General features: G+C 39.5%; 1 protein-coding gene across 2 annotated transcripts in view; it reads right to left on the minus strand.

The window, feature by feature from the left end:
• Window positions 1–21,542, minus strand: part of LMO1 (LIM domain only 1) — an 81,371-nt gene extending 59,829 nt beyond the window's left edge. The window contains exon 1 of one of the 2 annotated variants that reach the window (XM_050954573.1): window positions 20,950–21,542. In XM_050954573.1, coding sequence (XP_050810530.1) covers window positions 20,950–20,971 — 22 coding nt within the window. In that variant the 5' untranslated portion in view covers window positions 20,972–21,542. Of the gene's footprint in view, window positions 1–14,094; window positions 14,638–20,949 lie in introns of those variants that run through there. The other variant, XM_050954572.1, reaches the window with a different exon arrangement.
• Window positions 21,543–25,443: the final 3,901 nt, after the last annotated feature.

Genomic DNA, 25,443 nt, shown 5'->3' on the forward strand with positions numbered 1-25,443 from the left:
AAGTTAATTCTTAATAACTGAAACTGTGACAGTGTGCTGACCCTTTCATGTCAACCAGGAGCATGCAATCTTTGCAGAAGATCCTCAGGCCTTTAATCAGATTCTCAGTGGGTCTTAAAGGGATACTACAACATCAGTTTGTAAACATCTCTCTAGTGGAAACAAAAACTACTTCTGAGCTAGCCAATTACTCAGTCCCAGAAGATGTATCATACAGTCATAATGGAATCAACTGTGGAAGGAAATTACATTTTAAAGCAGGTGGTGGCAACCTCAAACCTTGACTCAGATATTTGCAGGCAGGATTATATCCCCTCAAATAGATCAGGCTTATAGAAATATACGTTGTAAAATGCCTTTCATGTCATCTAGACCCTTCACCTGGATGGCTCACTCCAACATGTAATGTGTCATGCAAAATTGTGTGCACATTAAAAATGGTGCCTATAATCAGTTCAAGCACATTTGTGAAAAGCACCTGGGATACTTCAAGATCAACAGACCCTTACTCCTTGTAGCGACCTGTGATGTCAGATACCATTTTATCACATCACTGCAAATTCAGCAGGAGAGGGCAGAGTAGACCAATTCTGTTAACAGATGAATTATTAACTGGGCTTGGGGAAAAAAAAGTTAAGGAACAGGGGACGAAGCAGGGAAGGAAAGAAGAAGAGTGTTAGGGAGTTGAATCCCAAGTCTTAGCCTGTTAGGCACTAACATTAAACAGTCACTTGCTGCATTACTTTAAAATTTCATTTTAGCATTCAAAGCCATTGCAATCTGCTGTGGAGAGCTAGAATTACAAACTTTAAAAAAATCAGTTATTTTGTCTGGAGCTATTATAGACTAATGTGTAACAGACATCGCTGGATGGTTCATAATGGCTCCAAGGGCCATTATAACCTCAAGGGTCAAGACCTACTTGAAGGCTTTAGAGGTTGTGGATCACTGACCCTAAATAGACCACTGCAGGCAACACTTGCACAGCAAGTTGCTGCCAAAAGGTTGTGAAGTTTTCTGTGAAAGATGGCTGCTTATGCATTGTAACACTTGGACTACAATAAATAGGAGTTCAGGCCTACAGAAATAGTTTGCAATACTACTGTAGTGTAATTCAGTTGTCAAGCAAATTTTATTAACTGTCATTTAGAAAGAATCAAAAAGTTATTTCTCCTGTCCTGCCTCCCTTTTTATTTTTCAAAGAGCTCAAAAGGGCCAAATGGAGGGATTATCAAAATTAAATACAAAAGGAAAACTATCCTCAAGCAAGGAGCTTATGTGCAGACTTTCTATCCCAAGTGAATTTTCATGAAGCGAGGAGTTTTATATGGAAACACTGACAGAGCATCATATGTTATGGCATAAATTCCCCCATTAGAACAGCTAAACCAGTCAGCACTCTTAGGACTGTTTCTCAGTCTTGTGAGACGGATAAAAATTAAGAGCCACAAAGCAAATTATGTCCTGGTCTGCCCAGTTATTTGCCCCTCAAAACCTTTTAATGGAAACTTTTCAGATGTGAGGAAGAACTTTACCTTTCAGTAGCAAGGGTGGGAAAACTGCTTTTTAAGCACAGAGTGAAACCGTTAATAAGTTAAACACTAAAACAGAATACACAGTCAGACTTAAGTTTTAAACACATGTATCTTAAAATGAGATAGTAGATGTTCATTTCCTCATCCCCAAGCTGAGGGTCTACTCCTCTTGCAAGAGATGACAACCTGAAACTCCAAAAGGAGAAGCAGCTCAGCTCTAAGAGGTCATCTCTTAAAAGAAGAAACAGACCCATACTCAGCTCGATAGATAAAATATTTATTATTAAGATACTTATAGGGCTGCACCTGTTTCTATTAGTGATTTTCAGAGCTTGCCATTTACTATATTATACATAATTGCAGATTACTATTAAAAATAAAGTTTAGCTTTCAAAAACTGTCTTAGGTATTTGATTAAAGGGGGATGGTTGAGAAGTGGTAAATGAGTTTTCAAAACACAAAGCAGATGGGTATCTTAGCTACTACGGAACCCCAGCATAGCCACAGCTAGTTCCAGTTGTAATGTATATAAATCTCCTTAGAATTTAATTGGTAAGAATACTCCAATGTACACTGCAGATTTTTCTTTTAAAAAAAGAAAACATATGCAAGGTGGAAGCACCATTACACAATATTAAAATGTCAGAGGTTTAAGCTTTGTGTTGGTTTAGGCATTAGTTACCAACAACCACTGATGGCAGACATAAAGCCTCCCTTAAATTATTAAGCATAAAACAGCAGACTGTAATATTTTGCTAAACCAAAGTACAGACACAGACAAAGACGTCATTTCAATATTTGAAACCAGCAAGTTTAATTTAAAATAAGAGCAAACCAATAAGCTCAGAAAATAGTGTGAGAGGGGAAAATTACACTGCTAGAGAAAAAAAAGGGGAAGGGACTTAAGAAAAGTAATCTCCAAGTGGAAATTAGAAATCAACCCCTAGAAACAGAATAACACAAAAGAAATATTACTGTCCACTTTCTAAATCAATATAACACTGCTACACGACAGAATTACCATGGTAACTCAAGTAAAAAGAATAAAGCAATTCTTATTATTTCAAAATAAAATCACAGCCTGAAGCCCAGCTTTTATTACAACTGCTGATAGATCGCTGGCTGGTATTTATCTGAAATGTTGCTTTCCAATCAGCTATTTCATGAATGTACAAGTTTCACTGAGCAGCCCACTTAAACAGTGCAAGTTTAAAAAACTGAACAGGCTAGCCAATGAATCGTTTTTACCCATTTTTAAAGGCAGTTGTTACACTTTCGCTTAATCCGAATTAGAGAGAGATAAGGAAACAAAATAAAAAAAGAAAGTTAGTGCTTGTTCAACTTAACCTCTGCAAATTCCAGCCCTTTGATTCCCAGGGCTCCAAAGCTCAGAGGAGTACAACATACCGTAAGTGTTCCAGTAATCTCAAGGACAACAAGACTATTATTTATTTTAGTTTTGCATAGGGAAGGTTACACATCTGTTCTCTTACGAAGAATAAATCAGAGAAAACACCAACTCAAGAAAAAGTCACTCAAGGATGTTTTGACTTGCCCTACTGGACACGTAGAGACTTAAAACCACAGTTTGTATCAGTGCAGGAAAATGCATCAAGGGCAGGATACTAGTCTATACTACACACTGAGGCCAGGCTAAATGCAATGTTCAGTTAAGTTCCCTCATGTCTCCAATGCTTGTACTCCTTGCACTAATGTACTTAAAAGGTGGCAAGCCAGCAGGTTACCTTCTGCTCCCTCCCCATCAGCTGTTCAAAAGAGCATCGACCAGGAACTGAAAGCGACAATGCTCTTAAAAACAGCAATGCTTGTTCTCCTTGCTCTTATAGCAGAACAAACTCTTCCAGCTAGCTGCATATGCAGAGGCATTAAACAAGGCAGGGGCTATGCTGATTGTGACCTTGTGATAGTTATACTTTGATAACTAAGGCACTAATGGTCAAGAAGTTTTAGGCCTCCCATCTACAAACAAAATGATATTGGGGGAGCTGTCTTAGGATTCCACATGGCTTTCTAAGATGGTCATAACAGTTTTTCTGTCTGCAAAAGCAAGAATCAACATGTTAGAGCGTTGCACCACAACTGTGGCAAAAAACAGTGTGCTGGCAGAGATTTTTCTCTTTGCTGAAAGGAGGGCTTTTATCATCAGTTGGATCTAATGTCTATGGATATGTCTACACTGCACACTAAGCTGAGGTACTGACTCAGGTTTGAGCCCAACCTCCCCTTCCATCTATACACAAACCAGCCTGACTCAGGTCAGCAAGGCCACAAGACCGGGTCCTAGGACCCTGCTAGGGAGTGGGTCAGAGCCAGAGTTCCTCTGCAATTCAGGGCCAAGCCCTGTCATTTTGCAGTGCGGACACAACTCGGGCCGCAAAGCCAAGTCAAAAGGTCTGCATAGTGCAGTATGAACTCGTTATCATGGCAGTGAGACCTAGGTCCAGCAACTGTAAGCCCGGGTATAGAATACAGTGTCGACATATCCTATTAGGCCACAGAAAGCAAACTGAGGAGCACCTTCAAATGCTACTCAGCAGTCAGCCCACAGAAAGGGGCAGTCAGCATGAAGCTGCACAACCCTCACCAGATTCCCATGAGTATTGACACAATGGTTATTCCTTTCCTGCCTGGGCTAGTAAGGTTCTTCCACTTTTTTTTTCCATTGAGTGCCACTGAGGGTGGCATGGAGTGGCATCTGGCCAGTGAGTGGGAGAGTGCAGCCAGCACTGCTCCCACTTCCCACCTCTGTTCAGCTCACAAGAGTATCGGGTCAACAGCCGGCACTCTCCCCAACCAAGGTTGGACATGCTGTCTGAGCAGCCCACACTCAACTGAGCAGGGGAGACAAGGGCAGTGCAAGGAGAGATCAGGCCACCCAAGTTAGGAATAAGTTAGCACAGGCACTCTAGTAGCATTTGTAAAACCAACTCCCTCTCTCTGGGCTTCGGCAAGTCACCAAACCTCAGCACGGCCTGGTTTTACAACTGTAAAATGGGTCTAATACATAGCATGTTGGGAGGAATTATTTAATATTCTTAAAGTGTTTTGAGGAAGAAAAGCACTAGGGATATGCGAAGTATCCTAACTGGAAGATGAGAATTAATGAAAAAAAGAGTGGTAAGGCATCTAGTAGCTTTCTTTTATATTAAAATATTTAAGTGTCCTTACAGCTTTCCCTCCCACAATCCTGTCTCAAAGTCAAGAACTCTGTGGCTTGCTAATACTGTGATACAGTAGTAACATTGCTCATTTTAAAATAGAAACTGCAGCAATACTAACTTTAGTATAGAAGAAGTGCACACGGCATTTAAAGCATAATGTGGCCCTATAATCATTCGAACTATTGCAATTGGGTTTCAAAAGCACTGGTGGAAACAATATATGCTTAATTTGAACATGGACTGCTAAGAGGTCACACTCAAATATCCTGTTTTAGAGAGTGTCTGGCTGTATTTTAGAACATTTTTCTAGAGCGTAAGCCAGCTGAGGTCTCAATCATGTACAGATTAGAGAAAGGACAGGAGACTGGGAGGAAAAAAATAGAGTCCTATTCTGTCTGACTCACTGAAATAGCACACTCTAAACTGCACTTAAAGTGTTTCTTTAAATGAAAATGGCTAAAGAAGTAGGATGTAGAAAAACAGAACCAGTAAGTACAGAGGTTGTTAGAGAGTTTTTATTCAAATAAAATCTTGTCTCGGGAGATGGAAAGAGAATCTTGAAATATGGAAATTTGAATTTACATGTGTTAAAAGCATCAATGTGACACTTCTTTGGAAAAAACCCACCTTCGTTACTACATATGATAAAGCAGCAACTGAATGTTTGCTTTGATCCCAGCGCATAAAGGGTGAAGCTTTTAGGCAAGGAGCGGCAGGTGATCTCAGCTCTTCTGCAAGTCCTAATGCTCCTAAAAGCCACTCTTCCAGTTTCTGTAATTGGGCATCAGTAGTTAATGTAGTATTGACTGCATTACATGCTCCTGTGCATCCTCTCACTAATGCCAATTGCATCACCTTGTACATTTACCATATTGCTTAGCCAATAGCTGTTAAAAGCAATCCAAATCATGAATCATATAGGAAACTTTTAGCAAGACACGACATCCAAAGGAGACAATTTACAGTTGAGTTAATCTGGGTACATTAGTGAGACATGGATTCAGGAAGACAGACCAATTTATGTTACTTTAGTTTTACCCTTTATTGCTTTGTATAGGCAAATGAATGGAAGGGCATGGAGTAAAAACAGATATAAAGGAGTCCTTCCAAAAACAGAGCTCCAGTCTATGCAGACAGGTCAAAGGGTTTGAGATGTCTAGTACAGCCTTTTATATCCATAGCAGGGTACTTAGAGAAGTCATTTTCCACAAAGGAGAATAAAAATGAATATACTATGGATTCTGAAGAATGTTAAATATCCTCAGGTATAAACATTAGGCAGAAACTGAGTTGCCAAGATCACCTAAAGCACACCAGACCCAGCGTATCCACGGAGACATCTAGTAAGTGGCTTCAATATCTACAGTGCCATCACAGGCCCACACAGCAGTCTTTATGTGTGTTTCCAAATAATTTTGTACACAGAGTGTAAGTTCCTTGAGGTGGGGACTGTAATTTTGTATGCAGTGGATAAAACAGTCCTGAGTGGGCTAGCTTCTCGAAACTACTTGAACACACACAATTTGGTTCAGACAATACATTGATAAAAATAAAAATAAATAAAAGCAATACATTCATCTCAGCTTGTTAGTGGGATTTGATCATCTGGAGACTACTCGTCACTTCTGAAGGCGAATGCATGGTCTAAATATGAAAAGACGTTGAAGTGGATTAATCAGCTAAAAGGTAGACCCAAATCTAGAAATAAACTGGTAAACCCCAAACATCTTTTTGTTCTATGTTTGTGCACCACCTAGCATAAGGGGGTCTGGGCAAAAAATACATAAAATAATAAAGGCACATATTTTAAAGTACGATCTCTAACGAGGCACTTGACAAAAATTACTGGTAGTCCTTTATTTCTCAAGTTTAAGCAGTACTATTTTGCTTTTCTTATTAAGTATGATAGTGTCAGAAAAAGGAGAGACTGGATAGCAGGGTGTTGCTGAAGCCAAAGAAATACCCTTTAGAATAAGGCAGTAATAATTTGTAAAGGGGTGGGGGGAAGAAAGGAATGAAGGGAAAACTGTGTACCTGTCAAAAGTATTACAAAAAAAGAGAACATGCACTTGTATGTTTAAATAATCCAAAATATTGGAACTGTGGTGCTCTAAACCCCATTTAGGAAAAGATCACAATTCCCCTTTGAAAAGCTTCCAGGGGTCCCTTTGAAAGGGTTGCACATGAAGGGAAAGTGCCAAAACAAAACATTTTCACTAGCAGATCAATTTAAACAGCTGTGGTAAAGCAGCAGCCACTGGCACCATCATTAACAATTTAAAGCATGGCTGCTTTTGTCTTCCTTCCCAGTTACAGTCTCATTATGCTTTTTTATTTATTAGAAATACAGTCCTCTGGAATACATTTCTATCTCATATCCATAATGAACCACCTAGGAGCATCTCTGGCCTTGACCCAAATATACGTTTATATTAGTGAAGGAGTTTTTTATTGTTTAGTTTTGGTTCAAGTTCTCCTCACTCATGAATAACCGTAAATGTTTCTTTTAGAAAAAGAGCAGAACTGTTAAAACCAGTAGTTGTATCAACCAAGTATTCCCCTAGTTTTGTAAACACATATGTGGGAATTTGATCAGTGAGTACAGAATTTTGAACACTGCAGTAGAAAATATACAAATGACCATTTATACAAAAAATGTAAATTCATTCACCACTACCTGTGATCCTCTTTGATGCCCACTCTGTGATAATACAATTAATAATAATAAATATATTTACATAGGTAGACACAACTTCCTTCTGCTATAAATGTTCTAGCAAAAAAAAAAAAAAAAAAAAAAAAAGTCAGTGTGTTGGAGCCCTGGCCATGGCCCAGAACTTCACTGTGCTAGCTGCTGTACAGACAGAACAAAAAGACAGTCTCTGCCCCAAAGAGTGTATCATCTATTTGTGACACAGTAGGCAACAAACAATCTTAAAAACTCTATTGCCTCGGGCGTGGGGGTGGGGGTGGGTCATCCTGTCAGGGAACAGGAAAATAACCCACACACTGGAGAACTATCAAAATAGCTGCTGTGGATTGTTCACAAACCATCTATAGGCTGAAATATGCTAATCTAATAGTAAATAACATAACAAAAAATAGACAAGCACCCCCAAAATAAATTGAAGAATAGGTGCTACACTCACTGAAAAAGTCATTCCCTGTGGACAGTTCACCCACATTACTGGAGTTGGGGGCAGTGATTTTTATACTGTTTAAAACTTCACAATACTCTAAACTAGGACAATTCAGCACAATTTTAAAAACACATAGCCCCATTAGAGTTTTACACTTCAGCAGTTAGCAATATCTGCAATGTATATTCAATTCTTAGAATACCATGCTTAATGTTTTTTGATACCATTACTATGATTTGGATGGATTTCAAATATTTTGTTTGCCATGAACTTTCATATTCTTAACTTAAGATAAAATGGTTTAAAGATGCACTTAACACTGGTGCTGCCAGCATATTTTCCTTTCACAGCTGTTCAGTTACTTCTGATGAAAACCTAATGTTGTTATAAGCTTAATTATTTGACCTAGGTTAAACAAAAAACTTTGAATAGGAAACAGACATTTACAAAACAGTGAAATGTGTTTCTAAAGGTGAACTCCGAAAACCTAAAAAAGCCTCCCAAGTGGAATCAATTAATCCTCCAACCATGATAACTTCTTAACCATTTAAAAACAGATATTTCAGACTGTGCTGTGACTATCACCAGATCTTATGGATTACTTTATTAATAATGCACTGCTCGTACAAGGACTTTTTTTTTGGGTAAAGATTCTATACTTTGATGACTCTCTTAAGAGATGCTACAGCAAACAGATAAAATACACAGCTTTCATGAATACCACATGAAAATTGACCACCAACCCACAGGCAGCACAACAGATTTTAATCTTACTAACTGTTGAGCAGCCTTCTTATTGCATTTAAATCCAAAATTAAACCTAAATAATTTCCATGATTCAGTCTCTTCTTTTATCCCCACCTCCAAAAGTTGAAAAAATGTGTTTCCTAATTGTTTTAAACACGTAATATGCCTAGAAAACAACTGCAACATAGCGGCAGCACCTCGGAACTTAAAAACATTGAAGCTTTAAAGAGGAGTCCAGCCTCAATACCATATCCCTGCAGACTGCAAAATTACCTTGATTGTACAACATAGGAGTGTGTATTATCTCCATAAATTACAACTCACTGCTATTAGAAATGTTAACTTCCCCATTTCCTTTCGGGATGGGCAAAACCAGTTTCATTCAACTAAGAACTCATCTAAAATGTTCAGCCTGACCCTTTCAGCAATATTGAAGAGATAGGGATAATATTTTAGAGTCATCTTTTCAGTCAAGTGCCCCAAGAATGACTGTTCTAGATGTGCAATCCCACAAGAGATTTGAAGCAGCTAAACTTTAGGGCAGCGGTTCTCAACCTTTTCTTTCTGAGCCCCCACTTCCAGCTATACCACCTATCTCAATCTAAAACATTTCCCTTTTGTGACTCTAAACAGAATCCACAGCAATTACACTTATGCAGTAGGTTGCATGATTGGCTCCAACTATATACATTTCCTTAATCGGTTGGGTTTATAACCAGTTCTCAGCAACAGAAGTTTTTCATTCTTTGAATAAAGTGACTTCTAGGAGGACGTGCAGAAAGCCTGACAGGTCTTGGAGAAGTTTCTCAGCAAAAGCAGAGGGAAAAAGAAACAGCTTTCAGAATAAAATAGTTTTCCCGATTTCTAATAAAGTTCCATATTCAGTGTTAGAAGAAAATGACTTTCTGCCCTTGCCAGGTGTCATCTATTTTCCCCATTACTCCTCGTTTCGCTCTGCAGCACGTGTCTGATCAATTTGCCATTTCCTTTTTAAAAATCAGCAATGTATAGGTGGTCTTGGAAAGATTACATTTTTACTGGTAAAAGTTGATTTCACCATACAAACAAATACCACTGAAAAATATTTCCATTTTGATAATACCCTAAGTTGACAGATAGGCAAAGTAAGAAAAATGAACTCAGCATGATTTCAAGATATTTGTATGTTTTGACATGTGCTGTTGACAATTTGTGTTTTAATGTTTATAAAATTTTAAGTTTTTTGAAATCAGTGTCTGCTGCCATTCAGTAATTGCTGTATGACTCTGCCTGACACCCCCCATAATTTTGTAGAACTGAAAATTTTAAAATAAACTAAAAAATGTTTACAAACATCTATAATATCTGTTGATTTAAAAAAATCTCACACACACACAACCCCGCCCCAAATTCTCACAAACAGCCACTGGATATTTTTTCTTCCAGAAGTAGCACTATTTCACGTTTAGGCTTGTGTTCATTTTATAACTACCTTATTAGAGGTCTATAATGATCTTGTAAATGATTCTATACACTGAGTAAAATGTCACATCTTGATCTTGCTAGATTTGCATGTGGCATCTAACATTCATTTATAAGACGAATGCATGGGCCCCGATCTCATGGCTGGAGTCATATCTCACTGATCATTCTTGTCACTGGGTTTGTGGTTGGAAGACAGGAAAATATCTTTGTTCTCCTGACTTACCATGACACAGGATTCTGTTTGGACCCATCGCTTTTATTCACACTTTATAACCACCTAGCAATCAACATTGATGGTATTTAATCCATCTTTATCTAGATCTGGTCCTTCTTCCTTTTTCTCCAAGTGGCTTTGCCTTCATTTACCATGTTGCGTAAGTGATACTTTTAAGTGGATAAGTGAGAACCTCCTGCTATTAAAATATAGATGAGAGAAATGCTGTTTTGTGGCCCTATTTCATGGAGTCCTATATTTTAAGGTTAATTTGCCCCGTATTACTCCTTCCCCCACAGCCCGATGCATGCAAGTGTTTGATTATTACCTGCTGTTTCAACTCACATCAAATCAGTTAATACAAATCCATTTGCTAAACAACCTTTCAGAAATGCGTGGATTAACTGCATAGAAGACTGCAGCCCTGGAGCGTACACTGGTTCTCTCCAAGTTAAATTATTCCAACCATCTTCCAATCCGCTTGGTTTTTTTTTTTCCTGGTGCCTCAATATTCCCTCCTTTTTCAGAAGTCTCCATTGTTTACCACTAGAGCAGCTGATCTTGTTTCAGATATTCATTTCCTCCAATATTCATTTCCCTAAATACTTCATACTGATGTACAGCTTCTTTTTGCAAACTCACACCCATGTCTGTCCTTGGTACCCATATTTTGGGGTCACCCTCTAAATATCAAGTCTTCATCCAAGACGCCCATAGCATTTGCTGGAACTCTCCCACCTGGTATTCATATTACCTATTCTTTTGCCACATTTAATTAATTCAGGTTCTATTTTTAACTCGCAAGAGCCATGTTTGCATGCACTGTTGGCTGTACCAGTTTTGGGATATAAACACATTCTGATCAGTGCCTTCGTACATGTGAAGAGGGCAGTAAAAAGTTGTTCAATAAGCTGGGTCTAAGACACTGAGTAGTTAACAGCGCAAGTTAGGTGAAAAAAAAGTTGCATTTTTTGTAATAAAAGAATTATGATTTCTGTTAGTGTGCTTCATGCCATACATACTACTAACTAGGCTGCACTTCACTGTTAGCAAAGATTACAGCTGGAATAAGCAGCAATATTTTCCTAACTGCTATTACAAACACTGAATTTTTGTTTTGCTTTGAGTGTTATTCACGCATTACACTTGAAAATGTGATCTCTACATGATGCATTTTTGCTTTTACGCAGGTAACAGCACTTCCTCAAACTGAAGAATTTAATTTTGGCCGGTTCTGCTCTGTTCATATTGTTCCATCATCACAGATTATAGTTCTGAGTGTAAGCATGAACTGCAAAGGAGGATTTTAGAGTGTGGGAGAAATGGTTTTTGTTTAAAAAAAAAGCAGTACACAACTTGTGACCCAATAGGAAATAAGGTCAGCCAGCCAAATATGTCTTATTCAGAGGAAGATTACAGAGTAGCCTTATGCTTCTAATAAAATAAACTCACTAGATTCAACTTACACAGCCAAAAAAGCAACAGAACACCTTTGAGAGCTGAGCTGCTTCACAGCCTTTGAAATCCAGAGACCTTCATTTGTTTTTTCAGCATAAGCAATATGCAACCACTTAATACTTCTTTTAGCCACTGTAGAGTCATCTGCAAAGTTGCTGGAGAAGATTTGTAACAGATGCTTCTTATCTACTTCATTTTCTAAGCTCTAATAAGTCGACAAGGAAACCAATCAGACAACTCAATAGAAATTTCTATCTTTTAGGTCAGGTTATTTGGAAATTTCAGGAAGCCAAATTGACTCCTACTGTATTGGTAAGACTGGTTATGCATTCCAGACATGACATTTGTAAATAAGACACCATGACTGTCAATTCAGAGTAAAGACTTTATGAATTTCATAGAACTGAGGAGAATGGCAATAAGAGTTTTTTATTTTATTTTTTTTTAAATAAGACGAAAAGTCTAGGTGGGAAAAAAAAATCCATCCAAATTCACCTCAACCTGCAGGTCAATCCAAAGTTAGGCAATGTACTTGTGTACTCCATAAAACTAGACTAAGGTTCTCTGAACTTGCAAATAAGTTGGAGGGCACAGATCATGTAAAATATATTATACCTACTGATGATGGTCCTCCAGATACCTGAAAAAAAGTCCACTATAAGCAAAGCTACAGGTCTGATATAATATTTGAGCAGAATTCTTATGGTTATTTTAATGTTGGAAAACCTCAATGTAGCAATTATGAAACCTACTGGTTAAAAACCACCAGATGTGGGTTACTTTTTAATATTCAGGCTCTTCCTATTCCAAATATTTCCCACTACACAAAATTCATTTTAATACTAGAAGAAAGCATAGGAGTAAATCCTCTCCTTTCAACTTTTTAATATTCAGGCTCTTCCTATTCCAAATATTTCCCACTACACAAAATTCATTTTAATACTAGAAGAAAGCATAGGAGTAAATCCTCTTCTTTTAACTTGGTATTTGAATTACTTAGTTTTAAGTACTATTAGTGTTATGTGATTAGCATCAATTTTGACAGGGGAAAACAATTCTTTTGTTAAGAACTGATACATCTAATATAGCAATATTGCTATTATTGGGTGTCAAAACGTTTAAATTCACAGGGTTCCAGGCATACTAAACATCCTTCCAAATTTTTCTCCAGTCTGTAAACCCATGGAAATTCAGTACCTCCATTCTGCCTCCAAATGACACCAGTGTCAAACTTTTCAGCTGTTACAGATCTTTTCATATGCACGGATATGGTAAAAGCTACCAGAATCCATACTATCCAGCAGCATATACTGGTGGACACAACACAGTGAAGTTATCCATTTAGAAAATGAATATAGAAGAACGAGTGTTCACACCTATCTAAAGGTCAGAATAGCCTTTTTAAAAGAAAATGGCAATCCCCAACATTTAGCTTTGCCATTAACATTACGGTAGCGCCCCCAAAATGTTTGTCACACAGGTCACAAAGCAATGTTTGTTTTCCCATCAGAAAACTTGTGGTCAGACTTACCATATTCATCCTAGAAACTACCAGACAGAGCAGTTAATTTGCTCGCCCAAGGGCAAATGGCATTCACATGAGGAAGACACAGGTTCCCTGACTCCTAGTCTCATGCTCTAACTACTAGGTAACAGTGCCTCAGCGTAATCTTTGACTCTTCCCTAGATTGCTGCACTGCTCCTTCCTTCATAAGGACAGCTAGCTTTAAAAATAATGGAAGCACATGCCAGCACCCAAACTTAAAAACAGTCAGTCAATCTCTCCTTCAGCTTCATTCATTAAGTTACCTTCCTACAGTAGCACCACCTCTTCCATTTAGAGAATAAATTCTCACAATAAACCAATGATTCTTTGCCAGAGCAGTTTAGCAGGCCTATTAGCTTATTGTCATTATGTTTATAACTATAAAAAAAGAGCAGTAAGATATATATATTAAACATGTAAATTTAAAAAAGATGTGGGAAAGGAAGCCTCAAAATTAGATGTAAAAATAAAAGCTACTAAAATAAACAAGCTAAGATGGGCAAAACAGAGTCATGTTATCATTTGCTGGGAAGAAAAATCCAAAAAATAAACTGTTTATGCCACATGTCCTTCAGCAAACAGAGCCTGAAGTAAACACTTCTGGGCTAGCTGACTTGTCAGCAAAGCCAGGGGAAAACTAAGATAAAGAGTGAATTTCCCCTGTTACTGGCACAGGGAAAAAAAATCGAAGGGTGAAGGCAGAACACCCAAACATGCACACTGCACATGTGTGTCAGAGCCATTTACTTACATGTAACCCCATACGGCATACACTGTGTACAAGCTTAAGGAATCTTAGCCCACCTACCGTCCTCCTTGTCCAGCACCATCATCTCAGGGATCAAGAGGAGTCCGGGTACAGATGCTGTGTCTCCAGCAGCCTTCACTCAGGGAAGAAGAGAACTAGTCTCTGGGAACACTGATGAGGCACAGCACAGCTGATCGTCCTTTAGCAGCCAGTGAGCTCTAATTACCCAGTTGTCCAGCTTTTAACCTAGACTCAGTTAGAATTACATTCAGAAATGAAGCACTTTGCAGATACAAAAGCAGTCTCACCTACTTTTGTACCTCAGAATTGCAAGGAACTAAAACTGCAATTTAGAAAAAAAAGAGGGATCGGAGCTGTTTCTTTGGTTCTCACCTTCTAAATGGCTCAATTTGCACAGTATAATCTGTGTTAATGTAATTGCATTTGATAGTTTATAACCCTGGCTGTTGCAACTACACAGCTTTCAACCCTTACAAAGTGTTTTCCCTTGGATTTAAGATTAATCTAAATCTCAAATTATATTCAGAGAGAGGGGAATACACCTAAGACCAGCTACTGCTGCCTCTGTCTCTCAATTCGTGCGCTTTGCCCACTTGCTTCTCAATAAACGCACGCATTTCCCAGGGACCCCCTCTTACTCTTCTGTCAGGATTTAATGGTGAATTTAAGCCTTTCTAGCTCAGCAGCACCACCTGCAGTACAGTATCTGTACATTTAGTTTTACTAGCTACTGAGTATCTTTAGTGTTTCAAACATTACTAACTTTGCCTCTTTTTCATACTGTTCGTTATCACCGATCAATTTTCACACACAATATACTGTCAATATTTATCTTCATGTACTGCATCTTATACAACTGTGTTTTACTTTCGCCTCTCTCTAGACAGAGATCTGTCTCCAAAGCATTCCCTCCCGGCTTCCCTGCTTTGCTCATTTAAAACTTGAAGTGTCATTTGAAACTGTCCTGTAGCTTCTAATGGGTTAGGGACTCTCGCTTTTCCTACTAAAACCTAAAATTCCCTGCATGGGTTCTAAGACCATAGCCTGCCACACTGCCTTCTTCCATTATTAACTCTATTTTGCAGATGTGTCACAGTTTAGAGCTTGATTTAACACTTCTCAAAGCTCATTTTGACTTTGTTTTTCCATGCACACTTAGGAAATTTCTAAAATACACTTCGTGAATTTCAGTACTTCATGCAACATTTCAAATAGTACAATTTCTACAAATTGAGTGCAATATTAATCCTTGCCCATTTGCTCAGAGATGTTGTTGCAGTTAATTCTACTAACCAACACGCTTGGGGAAGGGCAATCTTCCATCTTTCCTCACATGAGTAGGCCTTGCTCTCACAAGCAGCTCATTGTCTTCAGTCGTGTCAATCAAGATTACAGGATGAGGTCCTTCAATACCAAGTTGATCTACAATTTCAGGCATGGGGGTTTTTTTTAATCCCAGAAAACATTTTATTCTCATTTTAATGATATTTCTCCCTCCCCTTTACAACTGATACAACGGTACTCTTTTTAAAAGATGATAGCAGGCTCAAGTTATATATCCTTAATACCTATTTTTAATTAGATTCCTTATCCTCAGCTCAAATGGCTTTTTCCTTCCCCCTTCATTTTGAATACTTAATCCTAACAGTCCTTGAACATATTTGATGTTAAATATATCATTTTGCATAGAATCATTTTCATCCAGTACTTAAAACTTCTATTCTTCTCCTAATATAGTTTGCAAGGATTGAAATTGTATTTTAGGGTAAGAGTGCAACAGCTAAGTGATCATTTATTTTAGCTACTGTAAATTAAAAAGGAAGGGGACTGCAGGCCAAAGATGTGTTAACTAATGCTTGCTAGTGTTTGTTCAAAAAGTGTTTAACTAGAAATTTCTACTTTTCTCTTAATCTAGCATAGGTAAATACTGTAATATTTCCTCCAATGTATTGCTAACCTTTATTAGAAAACATATTCCAGTGGTTTTTGGATCACAACACCTTACTTGGTACTTTTTTTCTACCCCAAAGCTTCTGTTTTGGGGCAATACTTTTTTCCCCATCTTTGTAAAGAGTATATTTAAAGTAGTTATTTTGGTAATTACATGATGTTTAAGCTTCTTGTCTACATTAAATAGCTGCTATGTATTACTGTTGCCCTTTTTTTGGTAAATATACCTACAGACTGATTATGTAGCTGTCAAAATGTTATGCATTAACATGTAGCGCTGTACCAGTATCCACTTTATTCCTGCATTACTTCTACACATCCAATCACTTGGTTTCCCTTTTGCAAACTAACAATTCTTGCATTAAACATTCCTCACACACTCACTTATTTCAGACACCAGTAAAAGATATATATACACACACACACACACACACATCTCCTGTAACCCTTAAAACACTTTACTAGTAATTTAACACAATCAGCTACAATTAAACCAATCATTGGAACTGGTCATGATATTTGAGATCCGCTTACTGATGGGTTCTTTTTAGCAGAAGTTCTGCTCTCCACTGTCAAGGCATTAGCAGTAATTATAGATTTGAGGAATATCTATAATAATCCTAAGATATGTAATTATCGTATTGGACACTGGGCTGGTTTGTTTGTGCAAGTCAAAATGAAAGAGACCTAGAGGGCCAAATTCGGCTGTGGCTAACACACCAGAATTGCACAGGTGCAAGTCTTTACAGATTTTGGCTCAGAATGATGTTCTTTAACTTCAGCTCTGAAGATTCATTTTGGGAAAACACTTGCATAAGTTTTCATTTTTAAATATTTCCTAGTATTACATTGTGTTCTATCAGTCGGGTTATATTGTGTCACTTTAAACATATGAACTGATGCTATCTTACAGACATAACTTGACATAGTGCTTCAATACCTCAAGTCAGGAACCTGACAATTTTTTTGTACTCTCCCCCTTTACTCACAATGATATTTGCAGAGCTCTTAGGAAAGTAGTATTGTTTTTCTGTTGCCCATATTGACACCAAGAAGTGTTTGCATCAAGGCAGCTTTCCACTTACTAGGCAGCAAACTGATTATTAGACCCTGTGTGATGGTGACGGTGTCACCCTAAGGCTTGCATACTCCCCGTAACCTGAGGCTGGGAGAAAAATATCCTCCAAAACAACAATACGGCTGGACAACTAGCTCTCAGGGATGCAACTTCTACCTAAGAGGATGTGAGCTCTCTGCAATGCTCCAAGACTGCGGGAGGAATGAGGGACTTAAACCATTCCTGATTTCCCACATGGATGCATGCAGCATTCATTAAACTATCACAGTGCCTTCTTATGCAGAAGAAGATTAAAAATGACTCTACAAAGAAAGAAAAAAGTGAATTGGATATCTGTGATCTGCCACTTTGTTTTTTAACCTTCTAAAAATCCTAAACAAAACAAAAACGAAGAACAGACCTGTCCCCAGAAGGAGACCTGCTTGCATTAATAGAACAGACCCATTTTCACTAACAAGGTCTTTTAAGACAAGCAACTGGTATAGCTAGTGATCGCCTCCATTTTAGTCCATTTACAACCTGTGCAGATCCAGCATCCTTTTTAATATTCACACCTGATCAGGCAACTGGAGCTCCATCCAAGTCAGGCAGAAAGAGAAAGGAAAGCATAAAATAACCTCCTCATAAAATAGTTTCCTCTCTTAATCTTGCCTTCCGTCCCTAATTCCTCTGACACTTAACAGGCATAATTTCTCCTCTAGCATAACTACACTATCAACACTTTTGAAGATTCACAGACATTACTACAGTTTGTTACCCTGATCTCCACATCAGGGGTTTCTTACTATTCTTCTTTTTAAGTACATCTCATTCTAATTTCCTCCTTACCTTCACCACCATCCCCAGTATTTCCTTTTATATCGCCATTCACGAGAGCTCCTGGAATGAGGGCTGTTGAGAACTGTCTGGATAATCAATGGTTCTAGTTTCACTTCCTTACACCACCATCATTCCAGCCCTGAGCTCCTTATGTTTAACAAGTCCGCCTGCAATACTTGAAAGAACCCAAATACCCCCATTAGCAAACCCTCTTTAGATCTCAGTCTTTCCTCACAACTCACCTGCTTCCCTTACTTCTGCAGCAGAGGCAGCATTCTGCTGTTAATCCGTCAATCAGATTTAAACAGATATGGGTTGGCAGGCACCCTTTGGCAAAAAGTTAAGGGAGATTAAGACGTTGCGTAGTTTATTATTGTTACTGGAGGATTTTCATGCTGAAACTAAAAGGCAACCCTTTTACCTCTAGTCAAACAAAATTTGCACTGTGACAGCTTAAGTTTCAGGGATCGTCCATTGTAGCTTACCCACAAAAATGAAATCTGATGGAAATATAAACCCTATCGCACATGAGCACTACCAGACAAGAATTAACCTTGCTTAACTGTACTGACTATTAGTTAGCCTCATGTATCATGGTGTGTGGAGGAACAGATGTGAGAGAGGTTTATTTTTCTTTTTTCTGAACATTTCATACCTTTTACTTAACATTTAGATCAAGTTCTCTCCCCGTTACTTCCCCCCACACACACAAAGACACACTTGACTTTTATACACCCCATTACTAACACTGCATCAGTTTACTTCAGAGGACTCTGACAAACTAGAACACTATAAAGGCCTCTAAGTCTTCAGTTTAATTTGGCATTCAGCTCCCTCCCCACACACCCTTCTGAGTCCCAGTGTGCATTTAACCTTCTAGCTGTTAGAGATTCGACCCCCTCCCACACAGGTGGAGCACACAAGCACGCATATGATTTTTCCTCATTCCCCAACTGATTCCATTAAGGTGTGTATCAAGCAGGCTCTCACCTTGCAGGGGCAGATACTCCAAAATTGAGAGGGAAAGGACACTTCCCGCTGTCTCTTTTATTCTGGTAGTCACCTTTCCAAATTAACACCCCTCCCCACATCCACCAGAGAAGTTTTATGGTAATTTATACAGGCACATAACATATAGCATTCACTGCAACACTACCAAAGTGAGGCTTTGCAGTTTGCAATGTAACTGAAGCTGACATGATGGTGACAAGCTAATGCCACCTGACCTCATGGCCAGTGACACAGTTATATGCACCAAGTTGTCATGCAGTTCTGAACTGGCAAGAGGACTTTGATCATGATGACCAACAGCATATTCCCTCATCTGTGTCCTCAAAAGACGGTTCTCTGTAACACTCCTATTCCCATACATAATATTACTGGCATAGCTTGGTGGGAGATGAAGGGGTCGGAAAGTGGTATCAACAGATGAAGGAGATCAATTAAAAATATCAGTGTTGTGTTACTGCAATTTTGCCCAATAAGGACTTGGAGGAAAGGACCATTTTCTGAGCTGCACGGACTTCTTCCCCCAGGCGTTGCCTATGCCAATGAAGAGCGTACAAGATTACCCTTTCCTTGACCCAGTAGCCACCCATGTGCTCATCCCTAAGGCAGAGGCCACTATTTGAAAACACAGTTGTACAGAAAAAGGACAGCAAAATACTGCCAGAATCAGTGGTGTCGAGGCATATATACATTCGTTTCTGACAGGCAATCATGCTGACAATTAAACAGTCTTTTCAATTATGGAGAAAATGACACTAGAATAGAATGATTTTAAAAGAATAAAAAAGTCAATATGATGAACTCTTATGGGGAACACTGGAAGAAGCAATCGCCATGCATAACAGCAGGTGATCATGCTTTCAGTACTCACTGGTGCTTTGTAAAGATTGGGGTGGGGGATTCAAATGCCTCAGTAGGATAAGCCCAGCAAGAGTTTGTAAGTGTGTTGTTACATCAAGCCTGTAAGGATTGTTTTCAGCTCAGCAAAAACCATTACCCCAGCACTCTGCAGCAAATAACTCTGAACTGCCAAATTTGACAGCTAAGACTGCAGACTAGTGGATGACAGAGGTCCCTCTCCATTTGCCAGGCTCCAAATTACAAAAACCACTTCCAACAGCACCTTATTTCTCGCTGTCTATGCTTCGTCGGGATGCAGGAGGCTATTCTGGAGAGTTACCACCAGTCTCTCTCTTTTCTCCTCAGCACTTCTTAATACTTTACACGCCAGAATTAGTTTCCCTTTAAATTAGCTTACATAGCCTGTAAATCCTGCCTCCAACCCTGCCTCCCTCCCCGCTCCCAAGTGAGTCCAAATGAATTTCTAGCAAGTCTTGACAATAAGCACATGGTTGATCTAAACTTGCATGCAGTCAGCTCTCTCATTTCCACATACACACACCCCCTTTCCTTCCCAGCCTCATTTAAAAAGTAAATCCTTCCCCACAATAAGCCAAGGCGCCCTTTGTGAAGCAGTTTAGCAAAGCTGTGAGCTCTTAGTCATTAATAGCAGGTTCAGAGCCATAAAGGAGGAGGGAGCTGGGGAGGGGAGGGAGGTCCGTGAGGGTGGAATAGACAAGAGGGTAAACACGACAATAGGAGATAGCAGACAGTGGACAGGCTGGGAGAATAGAAAATACTTAAAACTAATGGATTTAAAGAGGCAGGAAACCTAATCCAGGCCCGAAAGATCTAGTGAAGAGAACATTCCGTTTGCTAATGAGAGCAAAAAATAACGTGAGTGGGGAAGAAACCGGTTCTTATTAAAGGAGAGCTGGGGAAGTAAATATCCGACAATCCGATGGAGTTTAGCGAGGCAGTCATCCAAGCCCTCCCTGAGACACCCCTCCATACACACACGAGCCAGCATGCTCCGATTTGTACAGTAACGGTGACATGCACTTGCAGAAATGCCCCTGCTCCACACACAGCAGCTGTCTCCCTCCTCCTGCAGCTCGCGCTGCCTATCCGGCCGCAGCCACGGGAGAGGACAGGCGCCGGGCGAGCGCGCTCTGGCGTGATCTCGGCTTCCTACCTACCGTCCTCCTTGTCCAGCACCATTGTCCCGGGGGGCGCAGGCAGCAGCTGCGTCCGCCGCTCCGTCTCTGGCGTCCTCTCTCCCTCCAGCCGCCGCCTCTGCTCCTTCGCTCCAGGGAAGGGAAAGGGACGGAGGACCGGAGAGTGTTTGCAAAGCGCTGCCGAGCGAAAAATGCACCCGGATCGTCCTCCCTGTTTTTCTCCCCCGCAGCTAGCTACAGTTGCACGACTTTTAACCTAGATTGCACCGAGCTAGAATTACATGCAGCAGCAGCAGCACGGAAGAGCTTTGCTAGTGCAAAAGCAATCTCCCCCCTCCAACTCAAATGCCAGTTCAGAAATAAATAATAATTTTAAACGGGTAAGGGAGGCAAAATCGAGGGCCGGTTCTCCAGCGCCTTCCCAACGAGCACAGTCAAAATTTTTGTTTTAATGAAATTGCAGGTGATAGCTCATAACCCCCCTCTTTTGCTGTCGCTACTGCAGAGCTTTCCAGGCTTCCAAAGTGCTTTTCTCTTTATTTCACTCTAAATCTAAAATTATATTCAGAGGTAGGGGGAGGAAAAATGCGAGCCTATCGCTGAACGCAAAAGCACTTGCTGCCTGCCTGCTTCTCTCTCCCCTCTCAATTTATGTGCTTTGCACTCTCTCTTGCTGTTGAATAAATGCACACATTTCCCAGGGACCCTCAGATTCCCCTGTTAATTAAATCAATTCATTATGCTCAGATCTGATTAGCAGCCCCTTCCCCCCCTCTTTGAATCAATTATTCAATACACAAACATAATTGCCTGTGCCAGAGGTGTCTAAGTATTAGCTTATTTAACTCCAAGGACACTAATTACCCCTAGGGCAAGGGAACTTTTCTCATTAATTCTGACAAAGCACAGTTAAAGAGAGTGTGTATATACGTGTGTGAGAGAGAAAATGCGGCAGTGTATAGCCAAGGAAAGGAAGCATTGCTTTAACACACGTGTTACTGGATAAATAAGCTCATTTTCTTTCTGCCTCTTACACTACATTCTTCCCCACATCTCCCCCTTGCTAAACTTTTTTTAAAGTAAAGCGCAAGAACTGCATTGCAATGAATGTAGGTGGCTTTGCCGGCTTGAAAAGTGTTTGCAGCTACACACAAAAAAGGTGTAAAGGGTTGATGTGGGGAGCACAACTGTATTTGCAGATAGTTTTGTTTACCAACGCAGAAAACGGTGTGGCAGTCAGTGTTCTGTATTTTAAAAAGCTATGAAAGGAATAGTCCTATGAAAGCAGCAGATAAGATGGCACAATATGGCATGTACTGGTAACAGTTCTGAATTGTTTACAATCTGAATTAATATCAATGCCACTATTAATGTACTTGCTTCCAACGTTTACCATAATGGGCTTGATTTCCATTAGCTGAAACTGAAAAGCCGAAAGAGACTAGGCAGGACTAATACAAATTGATATCAACAATCATTACACTGTCATTTAGAGAACCAGGAGTTGTGGCTTGCAGGTTACTCAAATTTCAATTCCATGTGAACTTCCATTAAAAAAAAGTATTAATTGATTCCCCCCAAATCGGCTTTTACTTTCTAAAGACTCCTATTGTTAGTGTCCTCAATTTGCACAGGGGCATTGAAGATTTTCTTTTTGTTTCTTCAGGCAATGCCTGAGCTGACCCATTACTCTATTTGCCTATCTACACCTATCAGGAAACTAATATTAGTTCTGCTCATATACTAGGTTTTATTTAATTTTATTCCCAGTCTTGCCTTTTTTAAAAAACTTTTGTTGGTTTCTGTTGGTGGGGGACAGACAATTTTTGGTATATCTGGAATGCCAAAAGATTTGTCTCCTGGGATTTCCTCCCATTTCCCAATTGCACGGCATCACATTTACCCATGTTATGACTGCCATGACTAAAGTCGCTCATTTGGCAATTCTAGGGCATTATCTTTAAAGCACACCTTGTACATATCAAATAAAGTCAAGGTGAAAAACTGGTAAGTTTGTTGCCAAGCAAACTTAACTGAAGTGTACTCATTACTTGCAAGCATAAATACAACTTGGAACATAACGTTATGTTCCATTAGTGCAGTACATTTTTCTATGAGCATAATGATAAAAAAGCCTACAGCTTTGTAACACAACAAACACTGCTAATTTTCTGGTCTTTAATTTCCAGTGTATGGCATATACTGCACCCACAGGAACCTGACCTGTCTAACTCAATGAATCTTTTCGGAAAGAACACAGCACAGCTCAAGAAATCCCAACCCTGGAGAAACCTATAGCATTCACACACATCTAAAATATGTTAAATTTTAAGGCCCCAATTGTGCTTTCACTGTAATCAATGGGAGTTTTCACTGCAATGGCAGAAGAATCAAGACCTTAGTATGCAGCAATTTCATTTTATTCTGAGCTTGTTATGGAGGTGCTAGAGTTTTGTCTAAGGAGGCTCTTAACAAAGAGGCATTTGTTCGGATACGCTAAGCTGAAGGACACTACGGAGGAGGCAAAGGGAGAAGCAGCGAGAAACTGAGTAAAGGGTCTAAACTGTGAAATGAATATTGATTTTGGTATCGCCTCTCTAGAAGTGATGTTCACAGTTGAATTCAGAAAGATTGTGGTCACTGGGGATGAGAAAGAGAAGAAGAGGCAACAGACAAATTGAAATGGGGTCACACAACCAAAGCCAAACTACTATAAAACATAAACCATTAAATAATTCTCCATGCAAACATTTTACAGTTTAAAAGTTATGCACTGATCCCTGCCTTTACATTTATGTGGGCTCTGAAGTGTGCAGGTTTAATAAAGATGGTAGGATTAACCCCCCTGTAAAAGTCTTTTTACAATATAGTGGACCATTGTCTGGTGTGAGCCTTTTGTAATTAAATATACTCATACAACCCATTCAGAAAAGGAAGCATTTGAATACTTATCTGAATCTCTGGAGTTTAAAAATACTAGACTGGGAATCTCATGAGAATGGCCTTCCTTAAGAATTTTCCCATATGATCATTAATTATTATTCATGATTATTATTGCAGTAGCCCCAGTTTACCAGGTGCTATATAAATGCACAGTTAGAGAGAGTTCCTGTCCAAGAATTTTCATTCTAAATAGATAGAACAGACAAAGAGTGGGAGGGGAAACACGCCCGGAGAAGTGCAAGTGACTTGCCCAAGGGCACACTACTGGTCAGTGGAAGAGCTGGGAATAGGAACCAGGTCTCCTGACTCTCAGTCCAGTGCTTTAGCACTAGACTGTATTGCCTGTTTGCTCAAAACAGGACTAGACATGGTTAAAATGCCAGTCAAGGCTTTTGAGTATGCACTATTGTTAATATTATAGTAGCACCTAAAGGCCCCAGCCGGGATTGGGGCCCCATTATGGTGCAGGCTACTCAAAAACCACATGAACCAGTCCCTTCAGTGAAGAGCTTGCAGTGTAAACAGACAAAAGAGAGAAAGAGTGCAAGGGAAAACTAGTACAGAAAGGAGCAGTGACTTGCCCAGTATCACACACCAGCTGGGTGGTAAGCCAGGAGTACAGCCCAGATTTCCTGAGTCCCAAATCGATTCCCTGTGTATTAGATCACACGTTGCCTTTTCTTATTTGGTCTGGTCACAAGTAGGAGAAAATGAAATGCCTCATAAAAATGATGGAGAATAGTAGATGAAGATTTCCTGGAGGGTAAAGACAGAGAACTTGTGTTGTATCCCAGCCAGGGGTGAATTGGACTGAAAAATCTCCACAAGTTATCCTATGCTTGAATGAGACGGGGATCCAGTGAACGTAAAAAGTATACAATCATGCAATTAACCATCATATCATAATACATACTCAAAGTGGCAGAATTAGGGTTTCAATAGCCATCTTCATTTTGGCATTTGCTAATGTTTGAGTGCCTGAGTTGGCAACATTACATGGTGGTGTTTTAACTTTTTTTAAATTTAATTTCCTAAGTTTCAGATGCATAGCACAGACTCCTACCACTCTGAGTTAGATTTAACAGATTATTTCTGAAGCAGCATTGCTGAGTGAATGAGACTTGCATCTGCCATATTAGAGACCCAGGTTTTATTCCTAGATATCTTAGGGCTTGTCTACACTTACAGCATTACAGTGGCACAGCTGTAGTGCTTAGTGAAGACACTACCTGTGTCAACGGGAGAGCTTCTCCCATCAGCGTAGGTACTCCTCCACCTCCCTGAGAACTGATAGCTATGTTGATGGGAGAAGCCCTGCTGTTGACATAACCTTGTCTACACCAAGAGTTCGGTCAGCTCAGGAGTGACGTAGTTATACCGACATAAGTTTGTAATGTAGACGAGGGCTTAGAAATGACCTTGTGCAACCTTTCAGTGACTATTCCTGTAAAATGGGGTTTGTGTATGAAGCTTTCCTCGAAAATAGGGGCCACAAAGTGCACAAAATTAACACCAATCAGTAGTAGAGAGACTCACAGCAAAGTGCACCTTTCCCTACGTCAAAGAATATTT

Source organism: Gopherus flavomarginatus, chromosome 5 (assembly GCF_025201925.1).
Source record: "Gopherus flavomarginatus isolate rGopFla2 chromosome 5, rGopFla2.mat.asm, whole genome shotgun sequence".
In the NCBI taxonomy this organism is placed as follows: domain Eukaryota; kingdom Metazoa; phylum Chordata; order Testudines; family Testudinidae; genus Gopherus; species Gopherus flavomarginatus.